The sequence below is a fragment of the Meleagris gallopavo genome, chromosome 16, assembly GCF_905368555.1.
Source record: "Meleagris gallopavo chromosome 16, MGAL_WU_HG_1.1, whole genome shotgun sequence".
Classification (NCBI taxonomy): domain Eukaryota; kingdom Metazoa; phylum Chordata; class Aves; order Galliformes; family Phasianidae; genus Meleagris; species Meleagris gallopavo.
This window is the reverse complement of record NC_139419.1, coordinates 4,938,580-4,960,456: the sequence shown is the minus strand read 5'-3', so window position 1 is coordinate 4,960,456 and position 21,877 is coordinate 4,938,580. Positions and strand designations below refer to the sequence as shown.

At 46.9% G+C, this 21,877-nt stretch overlaps 2 protein-coding genes across 8 annotated transcripts; one reads left to right on the top strand and one right to left on the bottom strand.

Annotated features, from left to right (window-relative positions):
• Positions 1-112: 112 nt before the first annotated feature.
• On the top strand, positions 113-15,513 carry ATPAF2 (ATP synthase mitochondrial F1 complex assembly factor 2). Of its 2 annotated transcripts, none has more exons than XM_085237365.1 (8): positions 113-369; positions 1,571-1,615; positions 1,938-2,083; positions 2,509-2,606; positions 3,579-3,659; positions 3,761-3,873; positions 4,201-4,316; positions 12,640-15,513. In XM_085237365.1, exons 1-8 carry the CDS (start codon positions 261-263, stop codon positions 12,691-12,693), a joined length of 762 nt encoding a protein of 253 aa, XP_085093491.1. In that variant the 5' UTR covers positions 113-260; the 3' UTR covers positions 12,694-15,513. The 2 variants fall into 2 exon arrangements, with proteins under 2 accessions (XP_085093491.1, XP_085093490.1); XM_085237364.1 differs by lacking the exon at positions 12,640-15,513 and adding an exon at positions 4,942-5,549.
• On the bottom strand, positions 2,600-21,784 carry DRC3 (dynein regulatory complex subunit 3). Of its 6 annotated transcripts, none has more exons than XM_085237358.1 (13): positions 21,696-21,784; positions 20,780-20,953; positions 19,390-19,506; positions 17,718-17,884; positions 16,985-17,131; positions 15,704-15,823; positions 14,664-14,775; positions 13,200-13,375; positions 10,678-10,809; positions 9,342-9,412; positions 8,402-8,525; positions 6,923-7,054; positions 2,600-3,125 (listed from the first exon to the last, which is right to left on the bottom strand). In XM_085237358.1, the coding sequence occupies exons 2-13, from the start codon at positions 20,934-20,936 to the stop codon at positions 3,009-3,011; spliced, it is 1,572 nt and encodes a 523-aa protein (XP_085093484.1). In that variant the 5' UTR covers positions 20,937-20,953; positions 21,696-21,784; the 3' UTR covers positions 2,600-3,008. The 6 variants fall into 6 exon arrangements, with proteins under 6 accessions (XP_085093484.1, XP_085093487.1, XP_085093485.1 ...); XM_085237361.1 differs by having other exon boundaries at positions 20,825-20,953; XM_085237359.1 differs by lacking the exon at positions 21,696-21,784 and adding an exon at positions 21,590-21,614.
• Between the last annotated feature and the right edge of the window lie 93 nt (positions 21,785-21,877).

Genomic DNA, 21,877 nt, shown 5'->3' with positions numbered 1-21,877 from the left:
AGGGCGGGACGGAGCGCCGATTGGCGGAGAGCTCTTCCTCCCGGCACGCTTTGCTGCGGGGGCTGCTGGGAAGCGTAGTTTCTTCTCCCCGCGCCTCACGCGACGGGCCGGCCGAAGGGGCAAAACGCGTTCTCCGCGCGGATTGGTCGGCGCGGGGGCAGCATGGCGGCGCCCGGGGCGACGCGCTGAGGCGGGGGAGGCCGCTCTGCTTCCCCTCCGCGCGCGGGTCCTCCTGGTTCTTCTCGGCTCTCCCCGCCGCGATGTGGCGCCGCCGCCGCCTCCTGCAGGCCCTGGGCCGCCTCCCGGCTCTCGCAGCCCGGGGCCGCCCGCTGGGGCCGGGCGGGGGTCGAGCTTACGCCCCTCCCGCAGGTGAGGTGCGGCCCCCCCGGAAGGGCTCCGGATCCCCGTCTGAGAGGGGGGAGCTCGGCGGGGGGGTCCCGAGGGCGTTTCGTGGGAGACCCCCGTCAAGGTCACCTGAGGGTTGGGAGAGGTGTTGGGTCTTCAGAATAGGCTGGAGAAAGTGAGAAGTGGTAAAATCCGCTCCAAATTGGGTAAGGAGGCTGTGGGGCCTCGCTCTGAGCTGTTGCTTTCCCATTTGTGGATTTGATGGTTTTCTCTGGTTGCGGGTGGGATGGCAATGACCTTCTCCACCCCCTCCCAGGCGTGGCTCAGGCACGTGCTGGACTGTGCGTCCTCTCTACAGATCTTGCTGGAAACACGTGGATGGGAGGATGGTAATCGAGTTTCACTGAAGCGTCGTGGGGCCATTGGGAGCCCACCGAGGGCTCAAGTGCCTGAATCCTCTCAGAGCTGTGCTCCAGTAGTGAGGCGTTTCCTGAGGCCCTGAAACTTGCAAGGGGCCGAGAATGAGTGCATCCCCTTCCCTCTCCTTGCTGGGCCCATGTTGGCAGGGAGCAGTGCACAGTGACAGCCAGCCAGGAGGTGGATTAAATGGGCTCAGCATTTAGGAGCTGGTTCTAATTGTCACAGGAATCATGCAGACTCTTCCTTCCTTAAGTGGGTGAGGTGAATCCAGCAGCACTCCTTCCCACATAAACCACGCTCTTGGGATTTTGCTGGCAGTGCGTGGAGTGGTGCTGGTATGAAAGTAGGCTCCTTGGAAATCGGACCAGCAGTTCCCTGTGCTCAGTGTGCTGGGGAGCAGGTGTGCACCTGAGCTGCTGGGTGGGATTTGTGGGCTGTGGTGAGCTGAGGGCAGTGGTTCCTCCCCAGTGACTTAGCTGCCACATGCAACATGTCTGACACATGATCCTGCTTCTGTGCACAGGGTTCTTGACGCCTGCAGGTGGTGTCTGCAGGAGAAACCTGCTCCTATGGGTGGCTGGGGCACTGCCGTGGGTGTCATCGGTATCGTGACACCTCCCAGGTTGAATAGAGCTTACAAAAATGGATAGGGGCTGGGGAGTGGATGAATGAGCAGGACTTCATGACAGTTCTGTGGGCTGCAGCAGCTCTGAGGGCTCCCTATGTTCTGACCTGTGACGGGAGAAGGGAAGGGGACCAAACCTCCTCTCACTGCCCTTTCAACTGCTCTGTTTTCAACCCCCAGAGAGGAAGCGGTTTTACCAGAATGTGAGCATCTCACAAGGAGAAGGTGAGTGCAGGTGAGGGCTGGTACTCATGCAGGGAGTTTTCACCACAAGGCAGTGGCATGCCTGCAGCCCCTGTTGTGCAAATGGGCTGTTTGTCACCAGCATGCTTTGTCCTTTCCTCATCTGTAATAAAACCGTGGTGGGAAAGTTTCCAGCATCATTTGGGGGAAGGGCAATGTCAAAATGTTGATGATGGTTGGAAACTTGCTGATTCCATGCCCTCTTCAGCTCCAGCTCTGAGCTTGTTCCCTCTGTGGGGTAGTCTGTTGTTCCTTAGTGCATGCTCCTCTTTAATTCCCCAGGATTTCTACTCTGATTCCCCAGGAGGCTTTGAAATCAACCTGGACCATCGGAAGCTGAAAACACCCCAGGCCAAGCTCTTCACTGTCCCCAGTGAGGCCTTGGCCATTGCAGTGGCAACAGAATGGGACTCTCAGAAAGACACCATCAAGTTCTACACTATGCACCTGGTGAGCACAGCAGGTCAGAGTGTTGAAGCACAAAAACGGTCTCCAGAGGCAGAACACAGAGAGCAGGCTGTCCTAATGTCAGTTGAAGTGGGAACAGGAGTTCAGCACCTTGGCTGAGCACTCTGGACAACTTGAGGCTGTACAGGCAGCTGGGTACTGGATAGAGGACTGGGAGGGAAACCTGTATCACTGAGGAGTTTGAGAAGGGGCTGGAGAGCATGTCTGGGGATAGCAAGGGGTATGAGGAAGTTGGATAAACTCTATTATATGAGCCATATTCTGGCTCTACGTTTCCCTCTTAAGTGAGCTTCTTGATTCTCGCAGTCTGTCCCAGATTCTTCTGCTTATGCTTGACCTTGTACAATGGAAGCTGCTGCTTCCTCAAGCTTTGGATAACAGTGATTTCAGCTGCCTTTATCCTGCAGACTACTCTGTGCAACACAGCTCTGGACAATCCCACTCAGCGAAACAAAGTGCAGCTGATCCGTGCAGCTGTGAAGTTCCTGGAGACTGACACTCTCTGGTAAGAGACTGTGGGATGCACTGGCACAGAGGTGGGGTTGTCTTGTTGCAGAGTGGTTTTTTGGAAGAGAGGTTAAGAGAACTGAGGGAAAATGTCTGCTCTAACCAAATCATTGCAGGGCCCTGGTCTGTCCTGGCTTTGGCCCAAGGGTTGGAATTAGTTTAGGCCAATCCTATGTCCACAAATCTAGTGGAACTCCATGCATTTAAAGGGCGTAAATATGAGGGAGAACAGCTCCTTTGTTGAAATTTGTTTTGGAGATGTCCATGTTGGGCAGGGGGCAGGAGCAGCAAGAAATGAGGATTTCCTTGGGGGAAAAGCTAAGAAAAGCTTGGGAGAATGTCAGCCCAGTCCCCTGGCACTCCTATACCATAAAGGTGTAGGAAGCTTAGATTACCTGTACTAGTAGCAAAATGGACTTTGCTCCTTAAAGCTCCTGTGGGTTGTAGAATCCAACCTGCCCAAGCTCATGTCTCGCAGTCCCAGCCTCTGAGGTGTCCACTGGCAACTGCTCTGCTCCTGAAGAGAAAGGGAAACACCTTGCTCTTTGTGACTTTGATTGCATTGGGCTGGTCTGGCTGGTGGCTGGTGAGTGCTGAGCTGAGCCACTGGGCATGTGAGGCAGCAGGAGGGGCCCTGTGGGATTTGTCCCATGTTCTCATCACTAAATCTTGCTGCGCACTCTGGCCAATTTCAGGTAATCTGCTGACTTGTGTTGTACGGATTGTAGCTCTGTTACAGAGCTGCATAGAACTGTCCCTTCTAGAACAATAAAAAGCTCTGAATTTGGGGAAGAGAGGGGGGATTGTTCCCAGTCACAGCTGCTGGTAGGGTGGACAAGAAGCCTATGCTCCCCATACTGTGGTCTATGGAGGGCACAGACTTCCTTCCCAGGAGTGCTGTAGTCTGGCTGGGAGCAGTCTGACAGCTTGTGAGTGAACGCCCACATGGCTTTGTTGTGCAATGTTCCAGCTATCGTGTGGAGGAGCCAGCTGCCTTGGCAGAGCTGCAGAAGAAAGAATGGGATCCCATTGTTGCCTGGGCTGAGAAAAGGTGAGAGGTTAAAGCTATTTCTAAAGCCCATAGCTGTAGTGCTCGTGACTCAGCACTGCAAGATCCACGAGCTTTTCTAAGGGGCCATATGATCATGTCAGGTACAACGTGGCAATCGGATCCTCTACCAGCATCATGGGACCAAACATCTCAGCCAGCACCAGGGACACCTTCATCAGCCACCTGGCCTCCTACAACATGTGGGCTCTGCAAGGTGAGAGGCTGTGTGGGCTGTACAAGGGCAGGAGAGCTCCTCTCAATGGGAGAGGGGAGAGATTGTAATGTTTTTCCCCTCCTGCTGATATGCCAGAGGTGATCAGAGCATTGAGGTCAGTGCAGTGATGGTGGTCAGGAGAGCACTATTGTGCTGTTAATTGCACATCTGGCTGTTAGGAGCCCAGATGACAGTGGGGAGGCATCACTCTGATCTGCCTGAGGGGGGACCACAGCATAACTGTCCTTTCAGAGCCTGGGAAGATGCTGCTGTAATGCTGCGGAAAACAACCATGAATATTGTTTGTTTTGGATTTTTCCCTTCCAGGTATAGAATATGTAATCACCCAGCTGAAATCTCTGATTCTGTCCATGGGCCTGATTGACAGGCACATTACAGTAGAGAAAGCTGTCCTTCTGTCTCGGCTGGAGGAAGAATACCAGGTAAATTATGTTACAGAGCAACCCTATAATTCAAATAGCAATAATCTCAGCATGACAAATGCACCCCCCCCACCACAAATAACTGGCAGGGGAAGTGCCTGCTATTACAGGAGAGGTTCCACTCCACTAGTCTGGAGCACGCTGCTGTAGAGCAACATGATAGATGCAACAGCCCAGGGTGCTCTTGGGGCTGCCAGTTTCGTTTTGCAGAACCCAGCTTTTCTCCTTCTCTAATCTGAAGTGCAAAGCCATGGATGGCTTCTCTTACTGTGGGTTTTCCAGCCTGGAGGCCTTGCTAGACTCCCAAACTATTATTAAATTGTTTCCTGTGAGAGCACAAGCTGGAATCTAGCCTGGTGTGAAGCTCTCCCTGTCCCAGAACAGCTGAAGTTGATGAGAGTATTTTCATCCTCCCTTTAAGGGGTTTTGCCTCAGAGTTCAGTACAGAGGAAGCATGTCCTTCCACCATATTCATCCAGAGATCTCCCTACCCTAGTAGCATGCAGTCAGCACAGCTCCTGGAGGGCTGTCTGTGTTTCACAGACATGAGAAAGGAGGCTGAGTTGCCTAGCAGCTCAGTCTGTAATCCAGTTCTGAACTGACTTGTGTTCCTCCTCTCCTTCAGATTCAGCGGTGGGGCAATGTGGAGTGGGCCCATGACTATGATCTGTGTGAGCTGCGTGCTCGTGCAGCAGCTGGGACTCTCTTTGTTCATCTCTGTTCAGAGAGCTCGACTGTAAAACACAAGCTGTTGCAGGACTAAGGCTGCGGGACTAGGTGGAGGAGGAAGATGCAGTGAATTGCTGCCGTGACCCAGAGAGGGTAACCACCATCCTGCCACCACAGCTTGTCTGGGATCAGCCTTGTGCTGAGGAACTGTGGCTTTATGGGCAGCTCTTTGCTGCAGTGCAGCGCCAGCAATTTTGAGCCCATGAGGAGGAAAGGTCAAGGTGAGCTTCCTCTGTGTATTCAAGGCAGCAGCGTTGTCCATTACCAGTGTCTGTAATTCATGAGAGGAGCTCCCTTGAAAGAAACAGCTTCCTGGGCAGGGCACAGCACAGACACACCTAGCATATGCCACATGTCTTCATAGCTGCCAGCTCCTGACACACACTTGTTATGGAAATCTGAAAACAGACTCCGTTGCATCTGTTCTTCATCCCTCAGTGTGCCTGTATGTAACACCAGGGTCTCTCTGTTTGATTAAAGGCACGCCTCTGCAAGATACTGAAAGCTAATGTTGCTGAGTATTTCTTTGTTTTAATTGTCAAACCATGGTGTAGATTCTGAGCTGCTGGGCTCTGTGCAGGTGTGGGAATGGCTGTAGGCAGAAAGTCACCAAGCAGAGCTGAGCAGGCACTAGCTATCAGAATAGCTTTCTCTGTGTGAGTCTCTCTGTGCTAGGTGCCCTGTCCTAGCAGCCACGGAGCAGCAGGGAGCTGACTGTGCAGCGCTGGAGCAAGCAGGGAGGGGGAAACCTGGGCTGCAGCCATTTCCAAAAGCATAAGGCACTCGGAGCCAAATCCGTACATCAGGCAGCACCAGCTAAAGGGCTTTCAGGAGACCTGGTCTCTCCCCAGAGTGCATATGCAGCCACCCTTTCATTTAACCTTCCCACCTTTCTCCTTGCTGCTTGCCTCTAGCAGTACCGCCCTGGCCAGCATCATTCCTCAGAAGCTGCCCACAAGTGAGTACAGCAGCTGCTGTCACTGAGCAAGGAGTGGAATTAATGACTCCTTGCTTGGCTGTTGCGAGCGGCAGTGTGTGAGTTCCTGTGGAACCATTGATTTCCCTTCCTGCTAGCTGGGGGCTGCTCTGCTCACGCTGCAGAAAGCTGCTTTTGCAAGAGGCAGTGACAAGACAAGGCTGCTAGGCACGCAGAGCCCCAGCCACAGCCTTGTGCTTGCTGAGCTAGAAACCTGCTGTTATTCTGGGAGTGGTTTGATGGAGAGCGCTCCTCTCCCCGGCTGCTGCCATGTGCCTGTGGCTCACAGGTTCCTGCCATTGTGCTTGCAGGTACTAAAGCTTTCAGGCATGATGTGCTATGATGATTTGGTTCAATTAGCTCACAGCTGAGCCATAACCCCTTGTGACCAGGTCTGAACTCGGGAAGGGCTTCCTGCCAACGTGATGGAAGAGACAAAGCTTCGTGTGCTTTTACAGAAACAATAAGTATCTTTTATTTGCTGACCATGGCAGGATGGAAGGAGTATGCCTTTGGCCTGAAATGTTCCAGACAGCACAGGCGCAGAGGGGCAGCATTCTTGCTGAGTGTTTTGCTGCAGCGTGCACCCAGATAAGGCAGCTGCCTGGCCCATGGCAGATCTACTCTGTGAGCTCTGGAATCTGTGTGTTATCCAGCTGCTCCTGGAGATCATCGATGTACTGAAAAATCTCTTTGACACGGTTGCGGTTTCTATCAATCTCATTTTGAAGAGCCTGAATAAATTGAAACCAAGTAGTGAACCCGCAGGCTTGTTGGGGTCCTGGCTGCAGCACAGAGGTCTCCAGCAAAGCCTGGGGAGCAACTTTCCTAGCGGTGCCCCTGCCACGTGGGGCAGACCATCTGTAACCCATCCCTTCATGTGAGCATGAAGGTTCCTTACCTTCTCTTTCACAGAGGCCTCCCAGCGATACATGTTGAGGAGGATGTCACACTCTCGCATGCTGATCTTCAGCAGGTGGATTTTATGGGATTTGTTGACCATGTTGACAATGGTGTTTTTGTCCCCAAGAAACTAGGAGATAATATGACTGGATCAGGGGAGCAGCAGGCACGCAGCGAAAGCCACAGAGCTCAGAACTACAGCACAGTAACTGCAGTGCTTGGGGGAAGAAAATACCTCTGTTTCAGACTGACAAAGCCCTAATCGTCAGGATGACTCCAGTGCTTTTCCCTCTGTGTGGAGGGAGGTATGGGGAAATAGAGGCAGCACCTTGGGCCTCACCTTCTGGAGCAGAGAGCACCTCACAGTACGTGGTCAGCCCTCGCAGCAGCTGCTGTTGAAGCAAGGCTGCATATGCTGCAGCTCACCTGTCCCAGCAGATGCGGGAAGTGGAAAATCACATTAGAAAGGGTCTCTCGCACTGGTAGCACTGGCTGTAAATCTTCATCTTGGAGAGCCTTAGCTTCTAATCGAGGCAGTGACTTCCCCCATGGCTCTGAATAGAGGGTGGCTGTGCTAAACCATAATGAGTCTCCTCCTGCAGCCAAGTGCAGCTATATTGAACAAATGAAGATTGCTTCTCCGTGGAAATGGATGGCAGTGAGGCAAAATGGGTGCACAGCAACGGTGCGTAACTGCAGCCATCTGCACAGCCCATAAAGCAGGGAGCTTCCCTGGGGGGCTGAGGGGTCTGGTCTGTGTCTGTCAGCTCTTGATTACCCAGAGTAATGGGGAGCTGGGATAATCTGGACAGAGCGAAAACACAGCAAATGCAAAACTCAAGTCAATTAACCACTAAGTGAAGGAATAACAGAGGCAAAAAGGTCAGCAGCGTTGCTGACTGGAGCAGTGCAACGATCTCTGCACTTTCTGAAAGGCTCCTGGGATCTTCAGTATCAGAGCAAGACTGGGGCTGCAGTGGAAGGCTGCATTTGGAATGTCGTGTCCTGCCTCCAGAACAGCTAATGGGCAGGAGAGCTCCCAGGAGGGCTCCTGAGATCACTGATGCAAACAGCCCCAGCACAAAGAAATCAGAGCAGTGTTTAGGTTTGCCTGGGGGGAGCAGGCAGAACCGGAACAAAACCAGCTGCAAGAGAAGCTGCCTGAGTGCCTGCTGGGCTGGGGCTTGAAAATCAGCCAGCAAACTGAGCAGTGCTGGAAGCAAGAGAGAAATTTGCTCAGCACCACTCCTGGGCTGCTGCCACCAGCTCTTGCAGAGCCCAGGGAAACCTGCAGTGCAGTCATCTCCATCCCACTCAGCAGAGATGCCCAGCAGTGCTGCAGTTCAGCCACGCTCTGGTTAGACACAGCTCTAGCTGCACTGGGCCTCCTGGAAATCCTGTCCCTCCAAGCAGAGGCTGTGGACTCCTTCTCTTCCCATCACCGCCACAGTGGGGATGAATTTTCTGCTGTCCTCACCTCACGAACATCATCTGGCAATTCCTCATTGAGCTCATCCTTAAGTGATTTCTCCAGAGCACTGATGGAGATCTCCAGCAGCTTCTCATGGTGCCGGTTTTCTAGGTCCCGGCACTGTGTCATCGTACAGAAGATGGTTAAGGAAAAGGCTGAGCACACTGTTCACTTCTAGAAATAAAACTGGACCTCCTGTAACAGGAGGCTGAGGCTCAGAAAGAGCTACAAAGAACGTGCTACAAAGAGGGCTGCCAGCCCTGGTGCAGGCGAGCAGAAAAGCGCTTTGGTGTCCCATGTCCTCACAGCAGGCCTTGGGAAACAGCCTTGCTGCTGCCAGGGAGTCAGGATTTGCACTTTCTGCTCTTAATCACAGCTGACATCAGGTCTCATCCTCACTGCCATGTATTACACAGAACTAAGAGTGTGCCTTGGTTTGCAGAGGAAGCTGAGGGAGGCCTCACAGGATGTAAGCTGAGCTCTGAATGTGCCAATTATTTGCACCAAGCCACAGATTTAGGTATGTAATCTGCCACGGGAGAGCTTTGCTGTTCTTATCTCACATTGTTCCAGAAGACATCAGTAACACAAAAATGAAGCCCATTCAAAGAAGCAAGAATACACATGGAAAACATGCTAGCTGGATCTGCCAGGAGTTGTGCCATGCATACTCAAGAAAAAAGCAAGATCCCTAGGAGGGAGAAAGCTGTAAAAGTCCTAGAGACTTTCCATATGTGAGAACTCAGCTAGAGCCCTTTGTGCTCTCTGTATTTTCCACAGAAAGACTTGGAGCACCTTAAATGGCCATTCCTACAAAGCTGGGAAAACGCCTTTTCTGTTGACAAAAAATAACCCAATTCTATTTCAACGGCTCAGTTATAGATTTAGGATTGAAGTATATGCCCCTCGCTCAGAGATCCACGCCAACATGCTGTAAAAAGGATATATGCCTTTAACATTTTCAGTGAATGTTGATGCAATGACAGCAATGTTTCTTTCGAATTCCTTTATCAGTTCCTTAATGGAAAGAAAAAGGAAATGTTACAATGAATGCTTTCATGAACATAAAAGGAATCTAGGAAGAACCTAAAATTGATTATAATTTGGACTCGCTGCTGTTGTTAGCACAGTCAGAAAATGACCTACCTAAAGCGTGTAAATGGTTTGAAAGCGCTGAGTTTATTTTCTCGTTCAGGGACAGAGAATCAGAATCAGCTTACTGGGGAGAAGCTGGTTGAGTGACGCTTACCTGGTCTCTAGAGCCATCCCATCCCTTTGTACTCTCACTGAAAGCACAGAGTGTGCTGTACTCCTGCACGCTGCCATGCTGCATTCTCCTTGTATGTATGAAAAGCCTCTTTGTGAGAAGTGTAAGCAATGCCTGGGCTTACTGCAGCTTTTGTTTTAGTCCTCAGAAACGAAAATTGCTGCTGCCTAATGGCTCTCTCAAAAATGGCTGATGGGGAATCTGTTAAGTGTTGCACTTAATGTCTTGATGTAACAGTTCAAACACAGCCACCGAAATTCCCCAAGTCCAGAAGGGCATGCACAAAGGAATGTCTCTGATCTTTCCTTGAGTGACTGCAGATATATTAGGACCAATTCAGAAAACATTAAAAGGCACAGTCATGATGCAGTAGGGAATCCATTTTGAGCTCCTGCTTTCTGTCCTGCACATTCACAGCAGTAAACTGCTGCATCTTGCATAAGGGCCGCAGACCCTTCCTGCTATTTTATAACAGATTAGGTTTTGTTTTTGGTTTTAAATGAGGACACACATTAGGAGCCCTGCCCTAGTTTTCAAGGAAAAGTGAGGAGAAAAAAGGCAGCTATTATGCAAGCAAATGCATTAAGCTGAGCAGGAACGTGTGTAATCTTATTCATGGCGAGGATCAGCTTCAAAGAATTACACTTCCAGAATGCCAAATGCATATCCCATACCATGCAGAGAGTTCTGTACACGGACCTATATAATGACTGAACAACCTCAAGTCCCCTTTTTTAAAGCTTTGGAAATCAGCTTGGATAGATATGAAGAAAATACTGCACTCTGCTCTGAGAAACAGGACTCCGTTGCAGCGTATCAATGTCCAGGGCTTGATCTCATCCATTTCAACCTTGAGCAGAGGAAGGCTAGGTGCAGACATAACAGGAGCCTGACTGGAAGAACTGTGTGCTCTTCTTTATGCAATGGGCTACAATGCAGAGGCATGCAGCAACAGCAAGATGAATGCCCCTGCATCCTGTACGGGAGGCTTTACAGGTATGAGCCTGAGCCTTACCTCCAGCTGGTCCACCATCTGCATTTCCAAGGTCATGAGTGTTTCTGACAGCTGAAGGATGTCCTCGTTGTACTCAGCTCGCATAGACTCAGCAGTGTCGTGACTGCTGGCATGATGGATCTCATCCAGCCTCTAAACACAGAGATACATAAATTACTTATAGTTGGTGTTCAGCACTCCATTGCAATTTAATTAACTTGTTACATATGTGAGAAAAGTTCCTGCTGCTGATGAGCTGAAATGAAACATGCTGATTCAGTGAGTCTCTGGATTTACATACTGGGAAGTAACAGTGCTGAGGTATGCTGCTATGTAAACGATCCCATGCAATGCAGTGATACTGGTGAGAAATCTTCTCATCTCCCAGTGCCCAATGACTTTGACCCTTCTATACTTCCAACTTTGGCTCCTCTTCTGACACATTTCAAGTAAATATATATATATATATTCAGGATTCTTGACATTGCTGGCCATGAAGAAGAGATTAACAATCACTCTCAGAAAAGAAAGGCACATCTAAATCCTGATTCCTTTCCTGTCAAGGGGAATCTTGACTGGCTATCACAGTGGCAGGATTCAGTATTCTGAATATGGAATACCTATCATTGCCTGATTCCCTCTTACAGCAAGGATTTATCGCCCTTCAGAATTAAATATTGACGTCAGTTTTGTATCAGACAAGATTTATTATTTCTCAGATCAAAAGGAAATCCTCTTGTGCTCAGCAATGTATTATTTTGAAGTCTGTTCAAAGCAAATTAACAATCAAATGTTAATAGGAGGAAAGAAATACACGTTTTAAGATATCTAATCCAATTCTCTCGAGAGGAAATGTAATGGGCTGAAATAGTGAATTCTAGCCAAAGTAACTGTGAAGGCTTGTCTGAAAACAGACTACATTGCCCAAATTTTGCAGTGGTAAATGTGGAGAAGGAGAGTGCAAGGTGTAAGTTAGGACGTCTCCAAAACCTCCTCAGCCATTCAAGTCACAGCTCTGGAAGCAACAACTTCAGAGCTCAAGGCCCTTAATTCTTCTTTGCTCTTCAAGCAACTTCAGAGAGAAGTGTTATCTTACGGGTTGCCCAAGCTTGCAGGAAAAGATGAGAGCCAGGCAATCACACCCTAAGGATGGTTACAGATTTCAGCCTGGTAGGACCCCTGTGATTTTTTAACTTCTCCATCAGCGTTAAATTTTGAACTTCCCAATCAACTTTAAATGACTGTTTGGATGCTGACTATCCCAGTATTTACGTGCAAACTGTCACACTAACGACTGTGCCCTGTTCAACCCACTGCAGGTCAATCCATTGCTGAGGCTGTAGCCTATAGGATGAACTATCAAAGTCATGTATTTTTTACAGAGGTTATACTGAGAATCAAGTAGCTGAGTATAAATATCAGTCTTTATTTGATGCTTTCTGGTAAACCTGCAAGCTCACATCCCAGCTGGAGTTGCCAGAGCTGTTTGCTGGCATGAGTCAGCAAGGTTCAAGGACCTGGGGACGGGGTGACTCAACAGGCTGCCAGCTTGTGACACGGCACCTCAATCAAAGCGACCTGGATTTCAAAGAGCAAACGCTCGTGACTCCATGCAGTGTCAGTTGTCAGGGACTTGCTCTGCTCAGCTGACAGGTTTACCAGGCTTTACCCCCCCTGACTTTTTTTCTGTGGAAACAAAATAATGATCCATCTATTATACACGGTTAGACAGGGATCCAGCTAGAAACGATGCCCTTAGCAGCCACAATGGATGACTGTAGTTGAGTAGAATGTAAAAAAGAGATTGTTTCTGCTTTAAAAATAACAGACTAGAAATACATTACAATAGCTGTACCTGATTCTTCTGTTACAGTTGTTTGAGCTGTTGTTGACAAGATGAACTGAATCAGAAAATGACTTGAAAACGAACTGAATAACCTGCAATCTCCTTTTATTTCTTTATTTCTTTTTTTTTCCCTGCAGAACTTTGAAGAACTTTACCTTCATGGACAATCAGACAACACCATGGCATATTAATTTTCTCCTACACTAAATTTCCACATCAAGTATAGATAAAAGCTGTCAGTGTTAGTTGGCTGTGCTTTGACAAAAGGGCTGGAACTTCAAACCTCAAATCTTTTTCCTATATAGAGCACTAAAATATGTTAGTTAATGTTCACTGACATCATTTCTTGGTACAGATTAACACTGCAGAAAAACAAAGATCAGAGACTGAGTGCTAGAACAGGTTGCCCAGAGAGGCTGTGGAGTGGCCATTCCTAGAGATACTCACAAGATCTCCATGTGGATGTGGCCCTGGATGGCCTGGTGCACACAGCCCTGCTTAAACAGGGGGACCAGGTGTCCTCCAGAGTTCCGTTCCAACCTCAGCTATTCTGTGACTCTGCAATTAGGGATCATATCACAACTGCAGTGTAAATCTAGGTTCACTGTCCTAATTTTAATGGAATTACCCTAGTTCAGAGTGAAATTGAAAGCTGCTATATGATGTATCAAACTAACAGAAGCGTAAGGAAAATTACCGTTTTGTTCTGATTTTCAAAGTCTAGGATTATTCTCCTGCCTTCTTCTTGGTTGGCTGTCAACACTTCATGAAGGCCTTCATAGAAATCAGAGACTTCAGCTTCTCGTTTTTCATGCTCTTTCAGACAGTAGTTAAACAGGTTCTCACAAACGGAGACAAAATCTTTCCTGTATGTGACACCAGAGTCAAGGTATTTTGTTTGTTCAGTGGAGCAACACGTTATGTTCCTTCTAGCTCTGCAAATTCAAGCAGGAGTTACAAGCTGCTGTTATATAAAACTCGGTGGTTCTTGCTGGTAGCAGGCTGCCAAGCATTTTGTCTGAGCAGGACAGGGTCACTTGTTCACATTCTATGCATAGGATTTTGCTACCTTAAGGGTATAGAGAAGGATGTGGCAGCTTGAGGAGAAAAGGCCTTGAGGACAAAAAGGAAATACGTATGCTTCTCTGACTCTTTTCTTTTCAAAGCAGGAGAACGAAGCATACAACCCTATCTGTCTTCACAAGTGTGAATACAGTGTCTGAGTAGTTAATAAATACAGCTCCGGAGCTTACAGCCAGGGTGCAGAATAAACTACTGACTTGGTAGCATCACAAAAATAACGCCAATTTTTCTTCTGCTATTATCTTGACAATGGAATTGTTTCTAGAGTCTATCGTAGTTAAGCCGTGATGCATTTTTCCCCACCAGTGTAATGCAATTTTAAGGAAGGTCAAGTTACTGGCCTTGACAATGCTCTATTAATCTGAATGAGAAAAGAAAAAAATAAAAGTGTCTGCTTTCTGATGCCCCGTATAGGAGAAATGATCAGAAAAAAGTGCTGGCCTGAAAACTTCACGTTGCCAGCTCTGGCAGGTTGTGAGATATGTGACTCATATCATTCTGATTAGTCTGTTCCTATCTCCTACCACTTCAATTTCAACATGATTTTAGCGACTGCGCTCTTACAATCTAACTGACAGAGATTTATCTTATGGTTCATTTTAAACCTTAAGTGGATTCCAGACTTAAAGGCGGTACAAAGCCTTGATTCTTGAAGGGTCAGGAAAGAGGGCTGCTGAAAATATGTTTGATTCAGGCGATGGAAAGGGAATATGGTAATTACAACAGTGAGAATTTGAAACGCTGGAATCTCACGACCTGTTGGTGATAGAAGTGAGTGGTTATACAAATAGGTTGTTTCAAGCTGCGCTGGCCAGCTTGCCAGTAATACAAACCATTTGTTTGTAGCCCTCATATTTCATGAGATACCAGGCCTTAAAGCTGTCAGTGGTCTCATGGTCTTGCAGTGTTTTTCTGGCACTGTTCCTAATTTGAACACAGAAAGCCTCAGATCTCAGATCAATGTGAGCTTTCAGTCCTGGACAAAAGCAAGGGATGAAGAGTCCCTGTGGATGCACCTCCTTCTTAACTCAAGTCATTAGGTTTTAGCTGTAGGTTTTTTAAACCCAGGAAGGATATGCCTGCAGCAGGTCATCCACTCCAGGGAGGTAAGCCAGTTTGGCAGCTTCTGTATCCTCTGCATACAAGCTGTCAAACAGGAATGATCCATTCAGGTACTCAACAAAGGCTGTCTTTGAAGGGAATAAGAATGATTTAAGTAAAATGAAGAGTGCTGCCAGTCCTTAGGATGCCTCTCTCCTAGAAGCTCTTTACAAGCAGTGGAACACTGGTGTGCCGCGCAAGTAATGATCTGCACAGACACAATTACACCTACACAATAGATACACCAGCCAGGTCATGAAAGCATCCTGCAAGGGGAGTGAAGACCATCCTGGTTTCACATGTGGATTTACTGCTAGAACTCTCTAGCCTAAGGACAGAAAACACTGTTTAATCTTACCTAAAGCATTTTCACATACAACCATATGTTACGAGGCTATTCAGCCTCACAGATAAAAAGTGAGTGGACTTGGAGGAGGGTCAGAAGGAAGAGCTGCAGGTGTCCTTCCTATCACTTGACCTCCTCCTGCTTTCAGCCAGCCTGGTCTTCCAGCAGGCTGGAGCACAGAGCCATATTGTGGCAGAAATCACCTTTCTGCCTAGCCTGGTTTTCAGGCTGCTCGTGGAACTACGGCGATCTCAAAGCCCTGAACAGTTTAACCATAAAACTAATAAAAAGCATCAATTTGGTGTGAAGGAGAAAAGAAGTTACTGCACCATGAAAATGTTAACAGTTCCCTCAGACGTGTAATTTTCTTAATCTCACATTAGGCTGATAAGATCCTTGGGCACAATTTACTATTTAGCTTCTAAAGGTCTATATCTGCAGCCTGATTGTTCAGCCAAAATAAATATGTTTCCCCACATCATATGTATTCCACAGCAGTTCCTGTTTTCATTCAAAATAAGAGATTCAAAGATCAGAGACTAATCCTAGCCTTAGTGTTAGCACAGCCAGTGTTAACCTCTCATTAGAGCTTCAAATAGCTGAAGGAGAAGTCAATATCTGCTGCACTTCTTCCTCCCAAGACAGCACACAACCAGCCAAAGAACAAACACCTTGTGATACTCCAGCTCCTTCTGCTGTGCCTGCTTTTCCTCCAGCTGAGCGAGGGCCTGGGCTTCCTCGTGTTCCAGCAGGTCAGTGAGGTAGTGGTAATTTGAAATGGCAACTTCTCGCTGAGAAAAGCAAATAAACATTATTAGACTACCCAGCAGTGCCCAACAAATCTTAGTGTAAGCATTCCACCTTTCCAGAAGGTGCACCTGAATGATATCTGCATCTCCACTTCTTTGTGGTCTTTTGATTAAACTACTTATAAAGTTTCTAATCCATTCCTCACCCCATTTTTGTTGTCATATTACTCTGCCTCTTCACCTACTGTATCTGAGCTGATTCAATCCCAAGCAGCGTTTACTCTCCCAATTCCTTCATCTTTAGCATTGTTTTTCTGTTATTTTTTAGCAGGAGGCCCTGTATTGACTTTGAATTTGAGCTCTGAATGGATTGGCTACTGAGTTTAACATTTCTGGGGAAAAGATGTTTTTTCTGAAGGGATGGCAATGTAGTAGCAGGGGCAAGAACCTAATTAGCTTGCAACTGAAGCGTGACAAATTTAAGCATGCAATTCAATGATATACTGTCTATGAGCAGGAACTGGACTCATGACCTGGAAAGCCCTTCCAGTCCTATGGTAAGAGTAATGTATACTCCAAGAACGGCTCCTGCTCTGTGCCAAGCAAGTTTAAAATGAAACATATTCTTTGATTATTAAGAAAAAAATGAGCCTTGGGGTCAGAAAGCAGACCCATAGGTTACCAGTGCTTGTACAGTCTTGCTTTCAAAAATCAGGAAAGGGAAGTGCGTTTGGATGGCACTTGCTTGCTTGGTTAATGTGTCAATCTGCTACTGAAACAAATAGCTCAGTGAGCAGCAGGACCACCAAGCCTGCTTTCCTCTGGATTCGTGTCTCAAGACTGATCTCTTCTGAGATTCTCTCTCTGTGATTCTCTGATCTCTAAGTAGTCTTGCACTCACACTGCAGCATCTCTGTGGCAATATTAAGCAGGCTCCTCTCCCACACACAGCTGCTGACTTTCACAAAACCTGTGAACGCATAATACCTTTGACATCTCTACCTCTGCCAAATTTGACAGAATTTGGCCTACAGGTTCACAGCTGTTAGGTGGAAATGGAACAAATACTGTGTGTTTCCATAGGTCTCATTTCTGCAGGGAATAAACCCATCATGATAGAACATTGTGAGCATATCAGCAAAGCCAGTGCTCTGTAAGGAACTCATGCCCAATTTCACAAGAAGAAGATGCACGTATACTTACTGTGGTGTCACTCACGAGTTTGAAGTCCAAGTATACCAAGTCTGGAAGATGAGCAACAACAAACAGCATATACTGCTCTTCATCACAGAGGGGATTTCCAGTGAGATTCAGTGTGTGTAAGTTCTTAAACCTCCTAAGATAGACCACCTGTGTGGAGGGGAAAGAGATGCTGTGCTTACCAGTGCTGTGGAAACAGCTGGGCTTGAAATTCATTGCTCATGGATTGCACAGTTATGTTGTGGTACATATTGTGCTCAGCTGCCAAACACAGGCAAGTTAAATTAGAAGTTTTTAATGCTTTGGGGAAAGAAAATACCTAAATTCACATCGTGAACTATGTAAATGATGGGAATGGAGAGATGGCCTTTAGCTGGGTGGTGGACAAATCAGGGTGTTAGGCTGATAAACTACCCTAAGAAAGAACCCCAAATATATCCTAGTCCCCACTCTCTCTTTTCCTCATGCGTAGCTATTTATTCATGAGAACCAATAGGAATTTTGCCACAGATGACAGCAGTAGCAAAATGAAGACCTCACGAGTGAGTAACCTAAAAGAGAAATAGCTGAAATAAACACTTAGCAGATAGATAGCTTACCTAAATCATAATTTAGGCTTCAGAGGAAATGAAATCCTAAGGAAAAAATTCTCCTCAAAGGGAAGTAGTGGTACACGTCAGATCTAGAATATCTGATCCTTTGATGGGGAGCAATTCCAAAGTCAGGGAGCACTCACATTTTCCAGAGCGGTCAGGTTATTCTTTCCAATGGAGAAAATCTGTAGCTCTTGCAATGTGTCCATGTGCTCAATTTTAGATATTCTGTTGTTGTAGAGGCTTAGGTCCTGCAGTTTGACAAGGGTATCCAGGCCCTCAATTACTTCAATGTTGTTGAAGGACAAGTCTGGGGAAGAGTTTAGAAACTGGAAGTTGTATAAGCAAGTTAAATTATTTCTAGCAGAACACCCCAATTCAGATCTTGCATTTAGCCTGAGTCTTGATTTAGAAGTTTATACACACTATTTTCCTCAGAGGGGCTCAGCGTCCCACATGAAGGGCTCAGCATGAAATCACCATTTTCTGGGTCAGGAAACAATGTACACATCTCCTTACAACTGTAACACATATATGAGAGGAATGGCTGAAGACATTCCATGCAGAGTCCACACCCACAGCCTCAAAATGAGTTCAACCTTAAGGGGAAACCCAAACTAAAAGAAAAGAGGTGCCCTGAAAAGGGAGCATTTCTGTGACAAATTTGGGGTTCTCTGCATTGTTTCTTGCAGACTCCTGCCTGCTGCATTAGAGCTTGCCATCATGGTGACTTCTCCAGGACCAGCAAATGTCAGCTCCATGCTTACCACCACCCTGTTGTCAATGAAGATATGCAAAGGCACATACTGTAGCTACTTCACTCGTTAATATTTCTTCATCTCATCCTGCCAAAACATCTAGGCTAACACCTACGTTCATCACCATGAAGGGCAGTGTTTACACTCGGCTGGAGCTGAGCGCTTCAGGATTCCAAAGGCAGCTGATGTGGTAACCAGTTGTGGGTGTCACCCCAGCTCCTGGGCAGCTAACACATGCACGCAGCAGCTGCTGAACCACTGGAACCTCTGGGCAAACTGCAATGCCTGAGTGTGCTTCAAAAAACTGCTCACACAGTGGTGATCTGCCGTGATTCACAAGTGCATTAGTCATCTGTGCAGCAGAACAGTGCAGACAACAGAGCGGAAGAACTCATTTAGACATTCTGAGATGTGCTTACGAACCAAAGCCCTGCATGCTATTTTCAGCAGCAAACGAGGATATATTTATGCTGCCACCCAAGAAAGTGGCTGCAGTTACCGGAAAATACTGTAAGCTATGAATCTGGAGCAGCAGCCACTGATATGCCCAGCATCAGAACCAGCACCACTGCATGGTGCTGCGATCTGTATCCTGAGTTTTTGATTGAAAGTAGTCCCACTTCTTAGCACAAGAAAAATGACAAGCCCTTAAGCATGTAGGCCGTTGTCTTTCTGGGATTCTAAGTTCCAAAATACTTGCATTGCCTTTATAAACAGAATAAAGGTTTCTAAATCAGAGAGTTTACATCAATATTTCGGAATGTCACCTCTAAATATGAGTAAAAAACCTGAAAACAGACTTGAAATCTCAGCTTCCTGTTCCTGCCACACCAAATTTATTAAAACCAGATTTTAAAACATTTGAAGGATTGCTTTGCAGTACTGATATTCATGCCTTTTGACATTTGACAGTCAAATGAGGAAACACACAGACAGCTGACAGGCTTCCCTGAGAAAGCTCCTATCAGTTGTGTTTGAGAAGGAATGTGACATCCCAGCTCTATTGCAGATAGCTTTGCACCTGAGAAGGCATCCAGCCCCATGTGCCTTATCTTACCAAGCCACACAAGGTGAACCAGACTCTCCAGAGCTTCTATCTTTTCAATGATGTTGTTGTCCAACTGCAGCTTAGTAAGATACTCAAATTGCCACAGATTATCAATCTGCAGGATATCTAAGGGCACAGGAAAATAAATAAATATAGAAATTTTCTTTTCATCTGAGTCAGCTTTCAGTTTAGCGGAAGGAAAAATATCCAGTCTTTCTTCCAAAATGTTTTTTAGCAGATTACACTAAGTGTGATGACTGCCCTAGAGAGCAGAGTGGTTCACTGGCTGAAAGCAATTTTAGTGAAACAGCCCAGTTAACCTCAGCATCCCATCCCAGCACACTGCTCATCAGCGAAGCCAACGAGTCACTGAGGGGGTGTTGGCTGCAGCCAAGAGTGGCTTTATGAATCCACTGTTAAGAGGCCTTGACCTTCATTTTTCCTTCCAGCTCTGCAAATGAGGTTTGGAATGAAACTCTTGCTTTTCCCTGCATTTGCAGGCTACTAGTGGCCAGTTACTGCTTTTGAAAGTTACTTTCCTGCTCTCAGGATTCTCATCACAGGAGAACAAGCTGAGGTCTACTGTTTCTGCAAAGGTTGCAGTTTAGAACTAATCAATATGGCTGCATTTAGCTTCTTCCAAAAACAGAATCACAAGGACAGGCTGTTAGGTATTACAGCAAAGCATTAGGACCAAGGTGACAGAAAACACAGAACACTCTTACACTCAATTCTTTTTTATCCTCCAATGGCTTCCCAGAAGATTGCATTCAGTGCAATTGCTGTTTAGTGAGTGCAGTGTAATGCAATGAGCTGCACATACAAAATATTGACACAGTTCTTTGTTTTGTATTTGCAAACAAATACATGCAGGATCAGGTAATTGAAAGTGTGTTCTAAGGAACTAACCCACCAGATCACACAATGAATTATCTGATTTTGTCCAAAATATTCAAATACTGAACCAAATGTTCTTCCTTCTTCTTCTTTGAATGAGAGCTTATGACTGGTTTGGCAGTAAGAGACAAGCTGTGATGATTCTCTGGATCAGAAGAAGCCACCAAACTGGACTATAATGACCACACTCTAACAACAGCTCTTGGATAATCACCACTGATGGCTGTGCCTGCCCAGGATTTGATTTGTCCGTGTACAGAAAGGCCCAATAGGCCTGTGGCCTGTAGGTGTCACCACAATATAAATGTTAAATAAGAACAACGCTGACAATAATAGCATAAAGCTAAGCAGCTTTAAAGCCATCCATCAGCAATACCACCCAGACTTCTCAACCGAAACTGCTGCTTCCAGGCATGACTAAAAGCTTAAGATGATCATTATTGCTGCCAATTAATGCTTATTTCATTTACCCTCCAATAAATATATGTGTTCTGATACTCACTTCTAAAACTAAGCTGTAGCTCCATCACATCTTTAAAGTTAATACCTTCTGCTTTGGCAAGCTTCCTTATGTCCTCCGGCCATTGCTCTTCAACTGCTTTCTGAAGCATTTCATCGTCAATAACATTTGGCTCAAAGCTGTTGTCTGACTGACTCATTTTTAGAGGATATCAGTCTTAATGGACAGAAAAGAAAAAGCAGTAATAATAAAGCTACTGTCTGGCTACTATTTCCAACTTTCATTGAACTGGCATGACAGTTCAGGGTGATTAAGAACACAGTTTAGTATTAAGATCTAGCACCTCATTGCTGATGTTGAGGATGTACTCAACTTACATAGAATCATAGATTGGTTTGGGTGGGAAGGGATCTTGAAGATCACTGAGCCACAACCCGCTGCTGCGAGCTAGGTTGCAAAGCCATTGATGTGACTCTAAGCACAGCCTCCACACCATGTCTCAGAGTTTAAGGATGACAGTGAGGCCAGTTAAAAGGAGCAGGGGGGGAGGCCTACAAGCAGCCATGGTGATCCCCCACTGCTGAGATCCTCCTCGTGAGGTGGGCCTGTTCCTTTAAGAGCTAAGCTTGCTGTCATAGGCAGGTTTGATTTACAGGACAAGAGTATATTTACAGCATACAGAAATTACCAGTGGCGCTTCATAAGTTTCAGACATCATTTTTGTAATAAAAGTAAAGGGAATTTTGAGGAAGAAGGAAGATTTATAAAGAGTAACAGCGATTTTCTGAAGAAGGCCCTTAATGCAGACCAACCGTAAAGGCGGCCTAATTCAGCCTATATACATGCAAACACCTTCACTTAGCGAAATTCCCAACTTTCTCTTCTGGTTTTGTCATTTACAGATCCGCAGTGATGCCCCGTAGCCCGACCTGCGCCCCGTTACCGGCCCGCCGCCCACCTGCGCATCAGCCCCGGGCCTGGGAGGTTGCTAAGGAAGCCCGAGCGCGTTGCTAAGAGATGTCACGTGATGAGCTCGGCCGCTCGGCTGAGAGGGGGTGGGAAGGCTGGCTGCGAATCAGAGCCCGAGAAAATCGTGTCAGCCAATCAGCGATCCAACCGTGCCTTGGGGGCGGGAGGAGG